At 35.4% G+C, this 19533-nt stretch overlaps 2 protein-coding genes and 1 long non-coding RNA gene across 3 annotated transcripts; 1 reads left to right on the forward strand and 2 right to left on the reverse strand.

The window, feature by feature from the left end:
- Positions 1 to 4945: 4945 nt before the first annotated feature.
- LOC113336031 (aspartic proteinase CDR1-like) lies at positions 4946 to 6409 on the reverse strand. Its single transcript, XM_026582030.1, has one exon. The coding sequence runs from the start codon at positions 6407 to 6409 to the stop codon at positions 4946 to 4948; it is 1464 nt and encodes a 487-aa protein (XP_026437815.1).
- A 6175-nt stretch (positions 6410 to 12584) lies between these two features.
- Positions 12585 to 14048, reverse strand: LOC113336032 (aspartic proteinase CDR1-like). The gene has a single exon (XM_026582031.1). It carries the CDS (start codon positions 14046 to 14048, stop codon positions 12585 to 12587), a length of 1464 nt encoding a protein of 487 aa, XP_026437816.1.
- Positions 14049 to 17685: 3637 nt separating this feature from the next.
- On the forward strand, positions 17686 to 19081 carry LOC113336018. Its single transcript, XR_003353596.1, has 3 exons — positions 17686 to 17891; positions 18093 to 18269; positions 18772 to 19081. It is a non-coding gene; the product is annotated as an uncharacterized LOC113336018 (long non-coding RNA).
- Positions 19082 to 19533: the final 452 nt, after the last annotated feature.

The raw sequence follows: 19533 nt of genomic DNA on the forward strand, positions 1-19533 counted from the left end.
CTGAAATTCACAAAACATATTTGACACAAAACTAACACCATCTAATAAGCCGATCCTAAATATAAGTATCTATGTCATTAAGTTCGGGATAAAACTAATACTACCATACAAGCCGATCCTACGCACATGCAAAATTTCTGAAATTCACAAAACATATTCGGCACAAAACTAACACCATCGAATAAGCCGATCATAAATATAATTCTCTGTGTCATTAAGTTCGGCACAAAACTAATACTACCATACAAGCCGATCCTACGCACATGAAAAATTTCTGAAATTCACAAAACATATTCGGCACAAAACTAACACCATCCAATAAGCCGATCCTAAATATAAGTCTCTGTGTCATTAAGTTCGGCTCCAAACGGATTTCAGATCTACGCCGACCCGTTCATATGAACTTTCAGGGTTCAGTTTCAAGAACATCTCGGCTCACATCTAAGATTTTTTTTGCGCCGAACTATACACTGTCACCGCCGCAGAAACATGATTTTGACGAATTAAATCGACCAAACCAATCAAAAACTTCAAATACGAGATGGGCTTGTAGAACTAACCTTCTTATTCTCATTTCTGGAGTTGGTTCTTCTTCAATCTCATCTTCCGGTTGATTTTGTGGTTGATTTTGAGTTTGTTCTTCACTCCCTAAATCTTCTTCTTGGTCAATAGGTTGTTCAATCGATCGATTTGAACGAGATACTGCCTCATATAGATGAGTTTAATCGTCGATTAAATTTTCACGAATCGACGATTAAATTTCCGCGATAATATGATGAAAAAAAAAGGAAGAAGAAGAAGGGTTCGGCTGCTGTGGAGGAGGAAGAAGAAGGGGTTATGAAGCTGATTTTAGGTTTATTGATTATAGGTTTTGTATTATGGTTAGGGATAGATTAGTAATTTAAAGGATTTAAGGGCATATAGGTAATTGAACTACCCCATAGGGTACTCCTTATAAGGTCACCCAAGTTAGGACTAGTGCTTTGTATACCTAGGAAGATTTAGATATGCCCAAAATCAGGATTCGATCAAAATGTGAGTGATCACAATCTGGGCCATGGTAATACTTTTAGGCCCACGATATGTAGCCCAGCAGTTTGTAATTTCAAAGTTCTAAGTTCTAACGACCAAGTAACGAGTCTATGAGAATCTATGATTGAGTTTGTGACAATAAGTACCAAAAAAAAATCAACTTGCATCATTAAATTCAAATTAGTATAGTTTTTAATTCCGTATGAATTTTGCTTAGAAAATATCAAAAGGATATAAAAGGATTTGTATAATTGTGTATTCCGGTCGTTCTGATTATTATTGTTAAACTGTCTACTTATTTTTACATTACGACTTATTTAAGTCTAAATTAAATGTCAAGCATAATTATTGAATAAACATTTCTTGAAACTTGATAAGTAAAATATCCAATGAAAAAAGCCAGACCCTTCTGTAGATGAGATATTTTCCTCTAAATTTTGATTGCAGTTTCACTTGCATAATTCTTACGGAAAATGGGTCATTTGTCCAAAAAAATTTAAAACATGGTTCAAATGGACGAGTAAAAAATAGTATGGGTGAAATGGACACAAAAAAAAATAGCAAGGATGAAACTGGCTTCATCGCGGCTTAAACTTAAAAAATAGCAAGGATGAAACTGGATGCATCCTGATATAAATTAAAAATAAGAAAAAATATTTGAAAATGGGTAGGTAGGATGAAACTGGTTACATCCTGGCTATTTTTATATTTTTGTCCATTTGAACAGTATCTTTTAAATCTTTGTCCATTTAAACAGTATCAAAATGTACAAGACTTTTTCACCCAAGAATTGTTGATTTTGGTCTATTTAGCCAATTTTGTGTATTCGGAAAATGGGGAAAAATTTTCCGGCTGCTAGCAGGTAGGTCCGGAAGGGATAGCAGGACAAGTGGGGCTTTGGGGTAACAAGGGTGGGGACAATCAAATATATCTTTTATTTTAGGAGTTCCTTGTATAGTAAATAATTATTGGGGACCTACGTATAATTTACAAAAAATATAAGGGAAAAAATAGGTTAATTAGTACTTAAATAGTCATACTCCTTTTGTCCTAATTTGAGTGCATCTTTTGTTTGCATTTTTTCAGTTTTTCTATACATATTATTAATTTTTGATTATAATTGAATATATTTTTTTTATAAAATATAAATTCTTGATTATTACAGAATCATTTTCTTCTATAAAATATTAATTTTATATAGTCGATTGAATTTTTTCTTAGAAAATCAAAATTTTAATTTACTTATAATAAATTGATTCCGTCTAAGAAATTACATACATAGTCTTATTTTCTGTTTAGAAAAACATATATAATTTACTGTATTTTTGTTAGCATACATGATGTTTTGGTGAGTATTTTAGATTTGGGTTATAAATATTTTTCTATATCCATACGTTTAGTTGGTTGTCTGCCAATATAAGATTACTAAACAATATGAAATTAATACTTGTCGTTAACGAATTTTTTTTTAAAGCGGACTTAGGCCGCCTAGTTTGATTTATGTACCAACCTTGTATACAAAAAATTATTCGCTGCATACTAAAGCATTTTGAAAAAGCTTATTTTGAAGCTCTTAAAAACAAATGTGATAATGATAATGACTCACACTGGTAAAATGATATGAATGTAACCAAGTTACTGTTTAATATTCTTTTTAGCGTGGGCAAAACATAATATATTGACTTTGGGCAAAAAATTCCTAGAAACGGCCCTGATACTACCAACGAGTGATGATGTTCACTGGTTATGATGATTTTATAAGTTATAACCTTGCATGCATACAAAGAATCTCATGACCGGAAAATAGCCCATAAATTAAGAAATTGATTATGCATTACAAAAACCTCAAAAGTATATTCCAATATCTTTCTCATTCATGCATGATACTAAAAATTCTTATTGTTACACTAATGGGATTTTTGTATAACACTGGGGGTGTGCAAGACACTACATATTTATCAGCCATGGAAGTCTGAATGAAGGAGAAGTTCAAGAGCAGAGCTACAAATAACAAAGCTGCAAGGACGGTCTTCAAGGTGCCCATATTCTTGAATGTATATATTTCTTTCTTAGGTTGTAAAGGTTGAATGAGAATGTTAGAATGTGAGTTATAAGAGCTTCTCCAATGGCATGTGTGTGGAGATAAATATCAAAATCCACCTAGGATGACCTATTTTCTCTAAAAACGTTTTCCAACCCGGATGTCATTAATCAATGTATGCATGACTTTAGGTAGAAAATGTCAAGGGAAATTCTAGTTTTCCACATTTCCCTTACATTGTCTACCATCCTAGTCAGTTTTTTTTTAAATAAAAATATATTTTATTTACTAAAATTAATTCCAATATAATGAATAACCATTTTAGCCCTAATAAAATTTTAAAATTACTAAACATAAAATTTACATTTAATAAGAAAATGATCACAAACAACACCATTGGAGATGAATGACTTTTTTCACCTAAACTTAAGAAAAAATGGAATAAAAATGTTTTGCTTGTGTTGCCACATAGAAAATACATACAACAACCATTGGAGAAGCTCTAAAGAGATGTGGTTCAGGACCTTCAGGTTTTTATAGTTAGAGACTGGTGAAAAAAATCTACAACATTAATTTCAAAATAAGCATAATTTCCTTCTATTGTAAATATCTCTTATTACTTCTGAATTTTGTCTTGTATTCTCAAAAATCAAAATGATATAAAAAACTATCCCATAAATACAAAAAAATGATATATTTATAAAACTTTTATACTCTTGAAGAGGATTCTTAGCCTTGTATAATTCAATTACAAAATTTATTGTTTATTCCCTTTTCTTCTTCCGCATTCTTGCCTCTGTATTATTACGCTGCCAACTAAATTTTATTTTTATTTATCTAGTTATTTAAAACTGTAGCTACTTATTCCATTTTATAAAAGTTGTCATCGGAGCATATGCAGCGATGGAAATTCACATAATAGAGACTTGGGCAGTTCATGAAGGTTTACGTCTTACCGCTACAGCAGAACTTAGAGTTGTTCTCATGGGAACCGATGCAACAATTGCTGTGCGCTCAATCAACACAGTTGCTGCAGCCTATTCGATCTGCTCAACGAATGCAGGATTAACTACCATAATTACCTAAAAGAGTCGTCAAGAGTACTTAAAGTTGTAAAGTTCCTTGCAAGGTGGACCAAGAGTGGACAACTACAAGGAAGCTTGTAAAGTTGCTTTCTTGATGGACCATTTCTCGTGTACTGCAATATGACTCATTAGTTTGCATCATTTAGTGATTTTTGGTTTTCCTCCACCGATTTTTCAGCTTTCCCCGACATCTCAAAATTGACTTCCATTTTGAATAGTTTAATGACACTGTGAAATACTCACAAATTAACAATCTTGTAACGGTACCACAGATTTGAGGATACAAATTTATACAACCACGATATTTTAGAAATGTGCATGTATATGCGTGCTCTTTAGAATGCTTTCTCGAATAATTCACATTACATGATCCTTAAGAAAAGGCAGGTGTCTCGTGTTTCTAAAACCAAATAGATTTCTTGTCGAGCTAATTGGTTGAGAAAATAGCATGATTATAAAAAGATACATCTTTTTTAGCTTTCCTTTGTTTAACAAAATTACATGTCTCGCTACACTTCATGTAACGAAGGTTTTATGTGTAACCTCATAAGTGAGACTGAGGTTGGAACTTTTACAACAATCATGGAAAGATTTTACACATTGATTAAAGAATAGAATTCAAAACCTATGATCCACGGAATTCATGGATATTCATACCCCGCTCCTAAACCGAAGAATGATAACATCATATTTTATTAAGATCTAAATGAATGATGGTAGCAATCGGGGACACACTTATTTCATTTATATGTGAAGAACCTAGGTATTAGCTGAATTTCTTTGTCTTTTATGAACCCAATTGGCATTCCTCTTTAGCAAATAAGAGCGACCCTTCCCCAACATCATGTACGATCCTTTTGCGAGCCTGTTGCATTGCTCCAAAAACGACATCAAATGGACCTACAATTGGCACTCGAAGAATACCTAAACAAAAATCATTAGCGGTGATGGAAAAGATAGTATCCGGTTGGTCGAGTAAAAAAGTAGCACCTTCAAAGTGAAATGTCATTGTTGGATATTTAAAATCAGGTATACTAGGTTTTCTAAAACACAAATTTAAATAGCTTCGAGATGCTGCTGGAACAAGACTAATGCCTTGGTTGACCAGAAAATATCCCACAATCCCTTGCGCAACTCTATCAAAGTGAGGTCCGTACATTGTGGTTATTGGAGAACCAGAGTCTATCAAACAACCGCCTCTTCTATTATTCGCCTGAAACTCGAAATCCCTTGGGTGAAATCCGAGTCTATTCCCACCTACGCTAATATCTTCTAATATCAAGTAATAAAAATATGGGTTATCACGATAAGAAACTAAAGGAGTTGTATATACTTGTTGACCTCCACCTCCAATTCTTGCGTCTGCACCAAACCTTAAGTACGTGCTTGGAGCCGTACCATTAGTATATGGCATCAGGCAGTGTGCAAATTTATTTCCTCCAGCAGGACCTAACTGATTTAGAAAGGACCGAGGTCCTGCATTTAGACCAAGTATTCCTGCTATAACATCAGGGTTCCCACTTCTATAACCAGAACCAATAAGTGGATCGAAATTCCGTTGATTAAATCCACAGCCCATGATGATATCAAAAGGTTGAAGGCCACCGTTATCTGAATTTACAGTGAATTTTTCTTTAGCCAAAACACCAATAGAAGATGAGCTACTCGCGTATTGTGCTTGGTAAGTACATGTTTCGTTGACACATCTTTCTGGGAGTGGGACGCAAAGAGGGTGACGTTCCCCTCTTTGTATATTACAACGAAGAGGTTCATATGTACTTGAAGATGTTGCAGGATATAAGGGTTCCTGTTGACGAAAGTAAGATACACCGCCTTCACATTGAGTCCATACAAGTTCACTAGCAGTATCAACCATTAAATAATAATTCTTGAAAGGTTGTGGTAAGTTAAAAGTACCTATTCCAACCAATGCAACATAAAATGATCCAACTTCGTAAGCTAGTGGTAAACGTGCAATATCAGTGTTTATCGAGTTTGTTGTTTTGTTGAAACTTGATATTTGTAATCCAATGTAGCGTGCTCGATCTTTCGATTGTTGGACGAGTCTTTGCAATCTTTCATCTTGTGTTAAATGATCGCCTGGATATAGAGGTGATTCTACAGAGTCTCTATGAATGATCTTCATGCTAAACCCACTTGGATTAACTGCAATGACTAAGTTTAGGAGTAGAGAAACATGAGAAATTGTTAGAAGAATGATAAGGGTTAAGGAATTTTGTGTTCCACACATTTTTTAATTGTTTCAATTATAATGAAATAATCTTATAAGACATTATGTTTTCATCTTTTCCAACAGACCATTTTATTGTTAAAGAAATTCAATTGAATTGATTATAAAATCTTTGGATTAAGTGTACACATATCAGCAATACAAAAATGGTATAAAATAAAAGTGGACCATTATTAATGCAATTAATTAGTGAATATCAGACTGAAGAAAACGATTTGGAAATCAGGATTCAAAACAGGAAAAAAAATAAAGTTCACGCATAATCCCTAAGCTTCCGTTCCCGGATTAATGTCGAGTATGTACACAATCTTCAGCAGGTGAAAACATTTGATCTTAAAATTTCACCCATAAAATCCAAAATCTTATAACACTGGGCTAACTATAAAAGTCGTGCTCTCCAAAATGCAACTCTTTTGTCAAAAATCCATCAAGAACAGAAAACTGTAACCAAAATGTAAATCAGGGCGTTCTTAAAACACCAAAATTTCATAACAATAAAATATTACTGTGAAACAACATATTGTGCATTTTCTATGTAGCCAAGACTGTAACCAAATGCAAACTTGGTTTTGTTTGTTAAAGGATACATCTATCCTCACTCATTCAAAGCAGTAACTACAGTTGTATCCTTCTAAGCTATAGTGTCATATTATGTCGACATTCTAATATGTCTGTCAATTTTGTATTTTTGGTATACAATCTTGCAATATCTTCTGTAATAATAGTCGTATACGGCTCTTTATATTGAATGAGAATCCACAATATCAAGTGTGGAACATTTCACCAAAACATCTTGTCCTAGCTTGGTATCGAGTCTAAAGATCCAATACTCACGCTTCTTTTCTTTCACCATGGCTGAAACTTCAACACTTCATCAAATACACATCAACCATCTGATTAGTGTCAAACTCAATGACAACAACTATCTCCTATGGGTGACACAATTCAAACCTCTTCTCAAAGGTTACAAATTACAAGGTTTTGTTGATGGTACAATGGAAAAACCAGCAAAAACCATACCTGCTACTGAAGAAGGTGCACAACCAACTCCTAATCCTGCTTATGCAAAATATGAGGAACAAGACCAAATACTCTTAGGGTGGATTATTTCCTCTTCATCTGAAGGTGTATTAGGTCGAGTTGCAGATGTCTCAACATCACAAGCTATATGGGAAGCCCTTCGAAGGAGATATGCACCAAAAACCAAAGCTCATCAAATGAACCTGAAAAGACAACTACACAGTCTTCGCAAAGGTAACAACTCAATGCAGGATTATTTCTCGAAAACTAAGCGACTTTTTGATGCACTTGCAGCATCTGGAAAACCTCTCTCTGAAGAAGATATGCAGGAATCAATTCTAGCTGGACTAGATCAGGCTTATGACTCCATTGTCACAGCCTTAAGCACTGTCGACAAGATCGACATGGATACTTTTCAAGCTCATCTGCTTTCATTTGATCTCCGTCTTGAACAACAGTTATCCGTATTGCAACAACCGCTAGCCAATGTTGTTGCCTCATCAAACTCCAGACCATTTCAGAAGCAAGATCAAAGGAGATATCCAAACAATCGTCCACAAAATCAATCCAACCGTCAGCCTAGAAACATGTATCAAGGTGAAGATCCTTGTGAGATCTGCAAACGCAAGAATCATGATGCTCGATTCTGCAGGTTTCGTAACAAAGTAGACAACAACAACAAACATCCAGCTGCATACTTGGCTCTCCCTGGTGGTCCTGCTGATAACAACTAGGTGACTCATACAGGTGCAACTCATCACCTGACTGCAAATCTCAACAATCTCAACATTCGGCATGACTACGATGGCACTGAACAAGTGCGCATAGGAAATGGTGAGGCTCTCCATATCGAAAATATTGGTAATGCTTCATTTTCTCATAATAACAGATCCTTTCAGTTAAACAATATTCTCCATGTCCCTCAAATAAAGACCAACTTACTTTCGGTCTCTAAATTCTGATAATAACGTTTTCTTTGAATTCTATGCAACTTCTTTTGTTGTGAAGAAAATCCAGTCGGGGACAACCCTGTTGCAAGGCAGACTTAAGAATGGGCTCTATGTCTTAGATGTTGTTCGAGAGATTCAACATACAACACCAGCTGCTCTACTATCCAATACAGTCCCTCTATGGCATCAAAGATTGGGTCACCCAATGCTTCGCACTGTTTTTAGGATGATTAAAAATCTTTCCCTTCCTGTTTAAAATAAGAAGTTTGATTATTGTCACTCTTGTCATATGAGCAAGAGTCATAAACTTTCATTTCCTAATAGTAGTACAATTATTGATGAACCATTGAGTTTAATTGTTGCTGATTTATGGGTTTCACCACATGTTTCAAAAGATGGTTTTAGATATTATCTTCTTCTTCTAGATGTTTACTCACACTATACTTGGATTTATCCACTAGTTAGAAAATGAGATGCCTTTCCCATCTTTATTCAATTCAAAAAGCTGATAGAAAATCAAACAGATCATAAACTCAAGGTTTTTCAATCTGAAAATGGTGGAGAGTTTAGGAAGTTTACTTCTTTCCTTAATAATTCTGGTGTTATACATAGATTTTCGTGTCCTCACACATCTGCTCAAAGTGGCATTGCTGAAAGACGCATTAGACATATCACTGAGTCCGGATTAGCTCTCTTGTTTCATGCCTCCATGACAAAATCATAATGGGTAGAAGCTTTCTCAACTGCATGTTATCTTATTAACACACTACCTGCATCCCAACATGAAGCTAAATCTCCACTCCAACTCCGATACAACAAAAAACCTGGCTGCTCCTTTCTAAAGGTTTTTGGCTGTTTATGTTACCCATGCCTTCGCCCATATGTCTCTAATAAGATTGAACCAAGATCATTACCGTGTGTATTCATTGGTTACAGTGGCGCGCACAAAGGATATCTACGTTTACATGTACCTACAGGAAGGTTGTATGTCTCTCGACACGTCAAGTTCGTAGAAACAAGATTTCCATTTGCTGCCAAGCAACAGGTATGTATCACTAAACCCATTTCCAGGCCATCCACAAAAATATTTGCATCACCCACTTTTTCTGATTCATCTCATGAGAATATTGTTTCTCAACCATCCTCTCCCCTGCCACATATTCCACCAATGTCGCCTGATATGGATATTTTGCAGTCACCACCTCTATCTCCAAATATGGATAATGTGCAGCCAACTAAAACACAGCAGCACCAGAATCTACTACAACAATCCCTTCTGCAGAGACAACCACTTCAGCAGCACCACAACCATCTATGTTGCAGTAGGCTCCATTAGCTCCACCAGCTCCACCTGCACCACCTACACAACATCATATGATCACTAGAGCTAGACTTGGTATCAAAAAACCAGTCAACAAGCTTTGTCTTACAGCAACAAAGTATCTACTTGCAGAGACATCACTCACCACTCCATCGTCTTATACAGAAGCATCGAAAAATCCAATATGGATACCTCCCATGGATGATGAGATTAATGCTCATATTCGTAATGGTACGTGTAGCTACGTACCACATTTACCATGGATGAATTTGATTGGCTCGAAATGGGTTTTTAAGGTTAAACAGAAAGAAGATGGTACAATTGACAGACCAAAAGCTCGACTAGTAGCTAAAGGATTCAATCAAAGAGAAGGTTTTGATTATGATGAAACCTTCAGTCATGTGATTAAACCAAGCACTATCAGACTTGTCTTTTCCATTGCTGTGGAAAATGGTTGGTCCTTGCGATAATTAGATGTTCAGAATGCTTTCCTTCATGGTGTTCTGACAGAAGATGTTTATATGAAGCAGCCAGTTGGTTATATTCATCCTGACTTTCCAACTCACGTTTGCAAGTTGAACAAGTCAATCTACGGCCTCAAGCAAGCGCCACGCACTTGCTTTTCAAGGTTTAGCATGTACCTAGTTGAGCTGGGTTTCAAAGGATCTGTTGCAGACAATTCACTATTTATCAAGAAGAATTCAGATGGAGTAATTTATGTCTTAATATATGTTGATGACATTATCATTATAGGTTCCAATTTTTCTCTTATTACAAACCTAGTATCTGCTCTGAATTCTGTTTTTGCAATCATAGATTTAGGTGGCCTCAGCTACTTCTTGGGGATAGAAGTTATTAAGCAAAAAGATTCAGTTTTATTGAGTCAACAAAAATACATCACTGAGCTGCATAAACGGACCAAGATGGATGCTGCGAAACCAGTTGCTACTCCCTTGGCTGTGAACACTAAAATCATCAGATTGGGTACACAAAGATTTGAGGATCCAACGCTTTATAGAAGTGTCTGTGGAGCATTGTAGTATCTACATCTCACTCGGCCTGATATTGCTGTCGCAGTAAACAAAGTGTGCCAGTTCATGCAATACCCTTACATCGAGCATTGGGAGCTAATCAAACACATACTCAGGTATCTCAAACACACAGTTCTGGTTTGGTTTTGCGAAAATCTTCAGATATCAGTCTTCATGCTTACTCTGACTCTGATTGGGTTGGAAGTCTCGATGATCGCCGATTCACTAGTGGATACTGCATCTATTTTGGCAACAATCTTGTATCTTGGAGCGCAAGGAAACAAAAAATTGTTTCCAAGTCGAGCACTGAAGCAGAATATAGAGGCATAGCCATAGCAACTTCTGAACTAATCTGGCTTCAATCTTTGCTAAAAGAACTTGGTGTTGAAGTAAGAGCTCCGTCAATCTGGTGTGACAATTTAGGGGCTACATATCTCACTGCCAATCCAGTTTTTCATGCTCGTATGAAGCACATAGAAATTGATTACCACTTTGTGCGTGAAAGAGTATCAAACAAGCAGCTTCTTGTACGGTTCATCTCGACTAAAGACCAAGTTGCTGACATCTTCACTAAGGGTTTGTCAGTACCAAGGTTTCTTTATCTCAGGAACAAGTTGAACATTCAACAACTCATGTTCAAATTGAGGTAGGATGTTAAGGATACATCTATCCTCACTCATTCAAAGCAGTAACTACAGTTGTATCCTTCTAAGCTATAGCTGTCATATTATGTCGACATTCTAATGTCTGTCAATCTTGTATTTTTGGTATACAATCTTGCAATATCTTCTGTCATAATAGCCGTATACGGCTCTTTATATTGAATGAGAATCCACAATATCAAGTGTGGAACATTTCATCAAAACATCTTGTCCTAGCTTTGTTTACTGATTTTTGCGTCATGCTCATGCAAGACTACATAAGCGAAAATCAGTAACTTCATTGACCTAAATTGTCCATATGTACTGAATGGTAGGATTGTAATCATTAAACGCTTAAATCAAGAAGTTGTATTTCTTGTGATTAAAATGTGGAGATGTGAGTATATCACCAATCTTTTTCTCCGTTTTCCTACGATAATTTTTCCCAAAATGTCTCAAAATTCACTTTCATTTTGAGGAGAAAGAAAAATATCTTTCTGGACTCGCTATTGTTGAACAAATTACACATTTCACGTATGTTTTTATTTTATATTTATAACCTCCACGGGGTTCTACCAACGTACTGGTCAAGACTTTTGCAACAACTTTCCCATCAAGAATCTTCTGATCCATATTTTCACTATCATGTTTGGATGATACAAGAGATCCTTATCCTTTTATACTTCGATTATTGAATTTATTGTTAATTTCCTTTCCCATTCTTGCCTTGTGTATTAATGTGTTGCGAAAATGTGGGATATATGTCTAACAAACTGGGAAAGTATCCATCCATCTATTTAAAACCGTATCTACTTATTCCACTATATGAAAACTGTTATTAGAAGGCAAATCAATTTGCAACAGTAATTTCTGATTTCAATCTTGTATTCTTGATGGAGCATTTCTCGTGTTCCTCCGCTAATTTTTTCAGTCTTCTCGAACGTCTCAAAATTCACTTTCATTTTGAAGGGTCTAATGAACAGATTTGCAGATAAAAGTTTACACAACAACAATACTTTGGAAATGTACCATTAAATATTTAACGGAGAACTGAGGTTTCCCAAGTCTGAAATTCTTGGAAATATTTTACACATTGATTTAAGAATGTAGAATCCGGAACCTTTGACCCAGGACATTCATAGCCTGAATCGGGGACACACTTATTTCAGTTATTTCTGACAACCTAGCTATTAGCTGGATTGCGTCGTCCCTTTATGAGCCCAGTTGGCATTCCTCTTTAGCAAATGAGAGTGAGCCTCCCCCAACATCATGTACGATCCTTTTACGAGCTTGTTGCATTGCTCCAAAAATGACATCAAATGGCACTCGCTCTGGTTGCGGAATAATACCTAGACAAAAATCATTAGCGGTGATGGAAAAAATAGTATCTGGTTCGTCGAGTAAAAAATTAGCACCTTCAAAGTGAAATGTCATTGTTGGATATTTAAAATCAGGCTCACTAGGTTTTCTAAAACACAATTGTAAATAACTGCGACGTGCTGCCGGAACAAGTTGAATGCCTTCGTGAACCAGAAAATATCTCACCACCTCTTGCGCAACTCTATCAAAGTGAGGTCCGTACATGGTGGTTATTGGAGAACCTGAATCCATGAAACAACCGCCTTTTCTAATATTCGCCTTATACTCGAAATCCCTTGGGTGAAATCCGAGGCTATTCCCACCTACACTAATATCTTGTAATATCACGTAATAGAAATTTGGGTTAGCAGGATAAGAAACTAAGGGAGTTGTGGATACTTGTTGACCTTCACCTCCAAAATTCGCGTCTGAACCAAACCTTAAGAACGTGCTTGGAGCCGTTCCATAAGTATATGGCATCAGGCAGTGTGCAAATTTTCTTTCTCCGGCAGGACCTAATTGAGTTAGAAAAGACCTAGGTCCTGCATTTAGACCAAGTATTCCTGTTATAACATCAGGGTTCCCACTTCTATAACCAACACCAACAAGTCGATCGAAATCCTTCTGAACAAAGCCACAACCCATGATAATATTATCGAAAGATTGAAGGGCACCGTTATCTGAATTTACAGTGAATTTTTCTTTAGCCAATACTCCTAAGGAAGATGAGCCACTTGCGTATTGTGCTAAGTAAGTACATTTGCCATAATCACATCTTTCGGGGACGCAAAGTGGGTGACGTTCCCCTGTATCTTTATTACAAAGAAGAGGTTCATATGTACTTGAAGATTTTGAAGGATAATAAGGTTCGTCTTGATGAAAATAGGAGTCACCACCTTCGCATTGAGTCCATATAAACTCACTAGCGGTATCAACCATTAAATAGTAATTTTTGAAAGTTTGTAGTAACTTACTAAAAGTACCTATTCCTACCAATGCAACATAGAACGATCCAACTTCGTATTCTAGAGGTAAGCGTGCAACATCGGGGTTTATCGAGTTTGTTGTTTTGTTGAAACTTGATATTTGTAATCCAATGTAGCGTGCTCGATCTTTGGATTGTTGCACGAGTCTTTCTAATCTTTCTTCTTGTGTCAAATGATCGCCTGGATATAGAGGTGATTCTATAGAGTCTCTATGAATAATCTTCATACTAAACCCGCTAGGATTAACTGCAATGACAGAATTTAGTAGCAGGGACACATGAGAAATTGTTAGAAGAATGAAAAGGGTTAGGGCATTTTCTATTCCACCCATATTTTTTTATTGCTTCAATTACAATGAAATAATCAGATAAGACATTGCGTTTTCATCTTTTCGAGCAAACCATTTTATTATTAAAGAAATTCAATTGAATTAATTATAAAATCTTTGGATTAATTGTACAAATATCAGCAATACAAATATGGTATAAAATCTTTCTCAGCAATACAAAAATGGTATAAAATAAAGGACGACCAAATATTAATGCAATTAATTAGAGAATCCTATTAAATTGGAGAAAACGATTTGCGTCATATATAGCTTACAACTTTTATGTGGAATGGAATGATCCATGTTATTCATAGCCTGAATCATTCCATGCCTTCAAAAAGTAAAATATTCAGGGGTTCTCCTGGTCAAGATTTTTGCAAAAAGTTTCGCATACTGATTTGATAATTCAATCGTGATTTATGGCGCCCAGTGCACCGAGTGTGAGCCGGCACAACGAAAGCAAAAAACCTGTTAAACACCTCGTCACCCGACAAGCATTTAGAGTGATATTTTTTTTTTTTTGACTTTCACTGAGTTTTCTCAGCCGTACATCTGAATCGACGGATTAGATTAAATACAAATCTTTTAGGTTTATTTCTTTGGATATGCTTGTGCTGTCAGAAACAGATTAAGTTTCGTCCTCTTCTTGAAAAGAAGAAGAAGAGAAAACGAAAAGGAATGCAGTACAAATGAGGAATTAGAATTTTCTAAAATCAAATCTGCAATAGTTTTTCATATTTTGTGGTAGCAACATTTAGTGAGCAAATAGTAGTCAGTACATAATTTTGCATAAACATGTTTATCTTCTTGGTCTTTTTTAATGTTTTTTTCTTTCTTTCTGCTCTTTCCCTCGCTATTTTTAGTTTGCAGAAAATGTGTCGTGGCTGTAAATTAATGACAAATCTTGAGTGATTTATCACTTTGAAATTTAAGGCCATGAATTGAAGGATTTGAAATGGGTAAAGGAAAAAAAAAACGGCTGAAGATGTTATAGCTTCGGGGAGACAATGATTAACATTTTTGTCAGGTCTTGTAGTTGTTTCCCAGTTGCAGGGACTATCTAATGGAGGCTTAATTGGAATCATTGCAAATGTAATGTCATTAAGAACCATAAAGTATATTCTCAAATGTCGTATGCACAGTTATCAAATGTTAGTTCCATAACTTGGAGTAGCTTGACTTCAGGAAAAAAAAATAACTTAAGCATTGGAAAAACAAAGGTCCCTTGACTATCAGTTGTTGAAATAGAACTGAAATAGAAAAACAAACAACTAAAGCACTATAAAGACAGATTCCCTTGACGATCAGTTAGTGCAACTCTTCTCTGTTTGTCTATAACTTGAAGTAATTTCATCTAGATATCTTCCACCATCTATCTGGTCATGTAGTACTGCAGCTCCCATGGTTTAATTGTGATTCCTTCGCAGTAAAAATTAAATCCTGATGAGTAATAAGTTTTCTCACATAGAGAGATTGAACGATAGGAGAAGACTTAAATTACAAACAAGATTACACTTTACCATCAGTTCCATATAAGAAAAAGGTTTTGCATTACCGAACTCCCTCGGCGCGATCGTATTAGCCTACGTAAGAACCGCGATAATATGTTTAGAGTCTAAATAAGAACTTAACTTATAAAACAAAATAAAAAAATTATTGATTAAACTACTTACAGTGGGTGCGACATACGGAGCCCAAGCTCTGCCAATATACAGTTCGGAATTATTATTTCTCATATGCGACACATGAGGCAAGATCATATAATTCCAATGGGGATAGCTCATGTATGCTCCACCCGCATGGGATACATACTCCTCTCCCACATGCGGTACATGAGGCGGGGTCATACGTTGTTCATGAGGGGTGCTTAAAAGTGTTCCATGTGTGCATCTTCTTTCTCTTGAGCCTATTCCTCCTCTTGATCCCCTTCCGAAATGTAACTTTCGCGCATCTTGATTACTGACTGGTCATTAGCATCAAGGCGATGTCTAACATCTGGAGGGATATCTCGGTAACAAGGCATCATTCGAGACATTTCAGAACTAACAATGTGATTATGCGCAACATGGAATGTCGAAATCTCCCATTTTTTATCTGGGGTTAAACGTGCAGTTAATCCAGCTTTGCACTCACACCTGTTAGTCTTGTTTTGTTTAGCTGGGTTTCTATTCACACTAGGTTTCACATGCTTATTACAACAGTAAGAAACACTTCTAACAATGCCTGATGGATCCTTGCGCTGGGTTCTTTTCCTGACTGCAAATCCCGTCTCCTTTCCGTATCTTTTATAAGCTAATTCTATCTCAGATATGGAATTAAAATTTTTACCTACATAGATGTCATTGTCTCCATATCTACAATCTTCATCATTCCCATCATTTTCATCACCCTCGTCGTCCTCAGAATCGCTTAATTTGAAATCCACATCGTCATCGATCTTATTAGTCCCATCAAATTCATCACCCTCTTCATCCTCATCTTCACTTAATTTGAAATCCACATCGTTATCTACCTTACATTCTCATCATCATCTGTAATGTGACACAATTCAAGCTGTTCACTTCCCACTACCATGTACAACAAACTAACCAGAAAACATCCATGGTAAGAGCACAACATACTAAATAAGATATACATAAAGCATGGTAATCATTGATTTTTCAACTACTGTAATCAATTGTCAATATACATGAGTATGCATGTACTCTATCTAATATATTTATAATACAGTCAATGTATTATTAGAGCATCCCATTTGTATGGATAATCACATGGAAGTCTCAACAACTCAACCCTAGATCATATAAACATTATTGACAAGAAAATCGGTATCCAAGATGATAAAAAGAAAAAACTCAAAGACGTAAATATATATGATCAAATTTCTTACCTCTCTGTACTATCCAAATCGAGTGGTTAACCTCATGAATCTTGTAAAACTGATTGTTTTCCTTGAGAGAAAAGATGGAAATGGAGCGACCTTTAGGTCTCTGTGTTTAGGAGGTATATTTACTAGATTTTGAGATTTGGGCGGTATATTACTGGATTTGAGAAATTTCGTATATCAAATATATGCCATAGATTCAGATGTACGGCTGAGAATACACAGTGAAAGTCAAAAAGGATTTTTACTCTTAACTGCTTGTCGGGTGACGTGGTGTTTAGAGATTTTTAACTTCTGATGTGCCAGCTCATACTGGGTGCACTAGATGCAGATTTATGGGCGCCATAAATCATTATCGTTGATAATTTAGAATCATGTGATCCATGTTATTCATAGCTTGGACCATTATTCAATGCCTTCGAAAAGAAAAGAAGAAAATAGAAATTGACATTTAGTCCAAAAGTTACTGGACTTGGGACATTTTAGTCCACTCATCTCAGGTCTAGTACACAGTGGTCCAAAATTTCCCCGCATTAACAATTTAATCCAAACTTTGGACGAGTTAGTCCAAATTTCAGCTGATCCACAAAATACCACCATTTAATCTTACCTTAATTACCCTTCTCAGCTTTACCATTTAATCTTATTTTTTTGGATCTCAATTTTTTTTGGAGAGAGAAACAAAAACAGAGGCGGTTGTTGTTCTTCCACAGAAATTTGTTCTTCAGATTACTGCTCTTATCCTTTGATTTTATGTAATTTGATTGATTTCCCCTACTTCTTATTCAATTTTCTAGATCCGAATAAACTGTTATTATCGAACAATTACTAACCCATGAAAAATGGGGCGATATGGATGTAGATGAGAACGATGATGACAATTATTATCGAACAACAACATCAATTTTATATTCTTGGGGTCCCGATGATACTAAGGATAAGAAAGAAATTCATACCCTGTTGTAAGTATTACTGTTTTATATCTTTAATTTGTGTATGTATGGTGTTTGTTCATGGTTCCGTTAGATTGATTTGTGTATGTGCAATCTCACGTGAACTAATTATGACGACAACACCATTTTTTATCAGTCTTAATGGTCAATTATACCATTTCTTACTTGCAACTAGATTATTGATACTTCAAAAAATCTTGTTTATGGTAGGAAAAGCTAGATTTGTACGAAGAGAAACTACAACGGTTTATGGTGTAAGATTTATTAAATAGGTTTTAAGGAGCAAAAGAATATGTTAGAGGTACATTGTCATGTCAAATATACCAATGGATCAGTGGGATCCCTTTCGAATCATCAAAGAACAAATGTTTCCCTAACAACAACAAGGTATGGTCTGTCCGTGAATAATTTGGTTTCATAATTTTGTATGCTCTGTTTTTATTAAGGAGGTGGGTACTGCCTTTGGATTTTACCAACCATTTATTAAAGAAATGGTTGAATTAGGAAACCATTTCTTTTGCAAAATATCTTGTGCAGAATTTTGTTCTACACTGGCCAAATTGATCACGTAATTAAAACTGGGAAAAAGGAGTAACATGATTTTGACTGTCTTAAGTTAACCAATTGAATTGCAAGATGCTGCTTCATGGCACTACTGGACCAACATTAGATAAGTATGTCCACATATCATTTATTCCATTCTAACTGAAATGTGTCCACATATCATTTTTTAAAGTATGTCCCGCTGGCTTGGTAGAATTGAAAGTTTATGCCACTTATGATGCCACTTGGTGGAATTAACAGCTTCTATCAACTCGTTAAGCATCTAACTGAAGTTTTGCACTCTACACTTCCTTTTTTCTCTCATGTGTTTGTTCTCCCATTGCAGATTTGGTTTCATCGACGAGTTCAAATGTTTGGGTTTAGTTTTATGTCTTTTGATACAATTTTGGTCCTATTATTCTTATCAAACTGCTTATAGATAAACTTATGCCTACGAAGAAGGAAGATAGTTCTTTCGGTATTAAGTTTCAATCAAGAAGCCTTTGTCGAGCTTTTGGATGAAAAATGTGCCAAACTCCTGTGGGTATCTCGAATTAATCCATTAAGATTTTACTAAATTCTATTTCGCTTTATGCATTTATAGCACAGTTTGATTTTAACACCAACGGAGATGAATGTTCTAATAAATTAAAAGATTTTTCTCGGAGGAACAATCAATTTTTATTTTTATTTTAAAGAAAATGGGGTTAAAATTGAACCTTTATTTATCATTATATGTAATGTCCTTAATTTTTGAGAGAAAGTTGTTCCGGGGTGTATATACTTTTGCTACCTGATTGGAGAAATGATTCCAATACTCTTGTCAATTGTCAGATGAATTTACAAGTGTTTGCTTACCTGTTTATGACTAGGTTAATATGTCAAACATTTTTTTCGTTAACATCTGATTTGAGTTTGCATCTTTTGTTTTTAAACACTTATCATTTTAAACACTTGCTTTACTCGTTTGTGTAGATTTTTTTTATTTGTTTTTTTGAATTATTAATGTGTACATATTTAGAGAGACTATCAAATGTTAGAGAGACCACTAGTTCAAGTTCTTATCTCAATCTACAAATACTTTAAACACTTGCTTTACTAGTTTGTA

Source organism: Papaver somniferum, unplaced genomic scaffold (assembly GCF_003573695.1).
Source record: "Papaver somniferum cultivar HN1 unplaced genomic scaffold, ASM357369v1 unplaced-scaffold_150, whole genome shotgun sequence".
NCBI classification, from domain to species: Eukaryota; Viridiplantae; Streptophyta; class Magnoliopsida; order Ranunculales; family Papaveraceae; genus Papaver; species Papaver somniferum.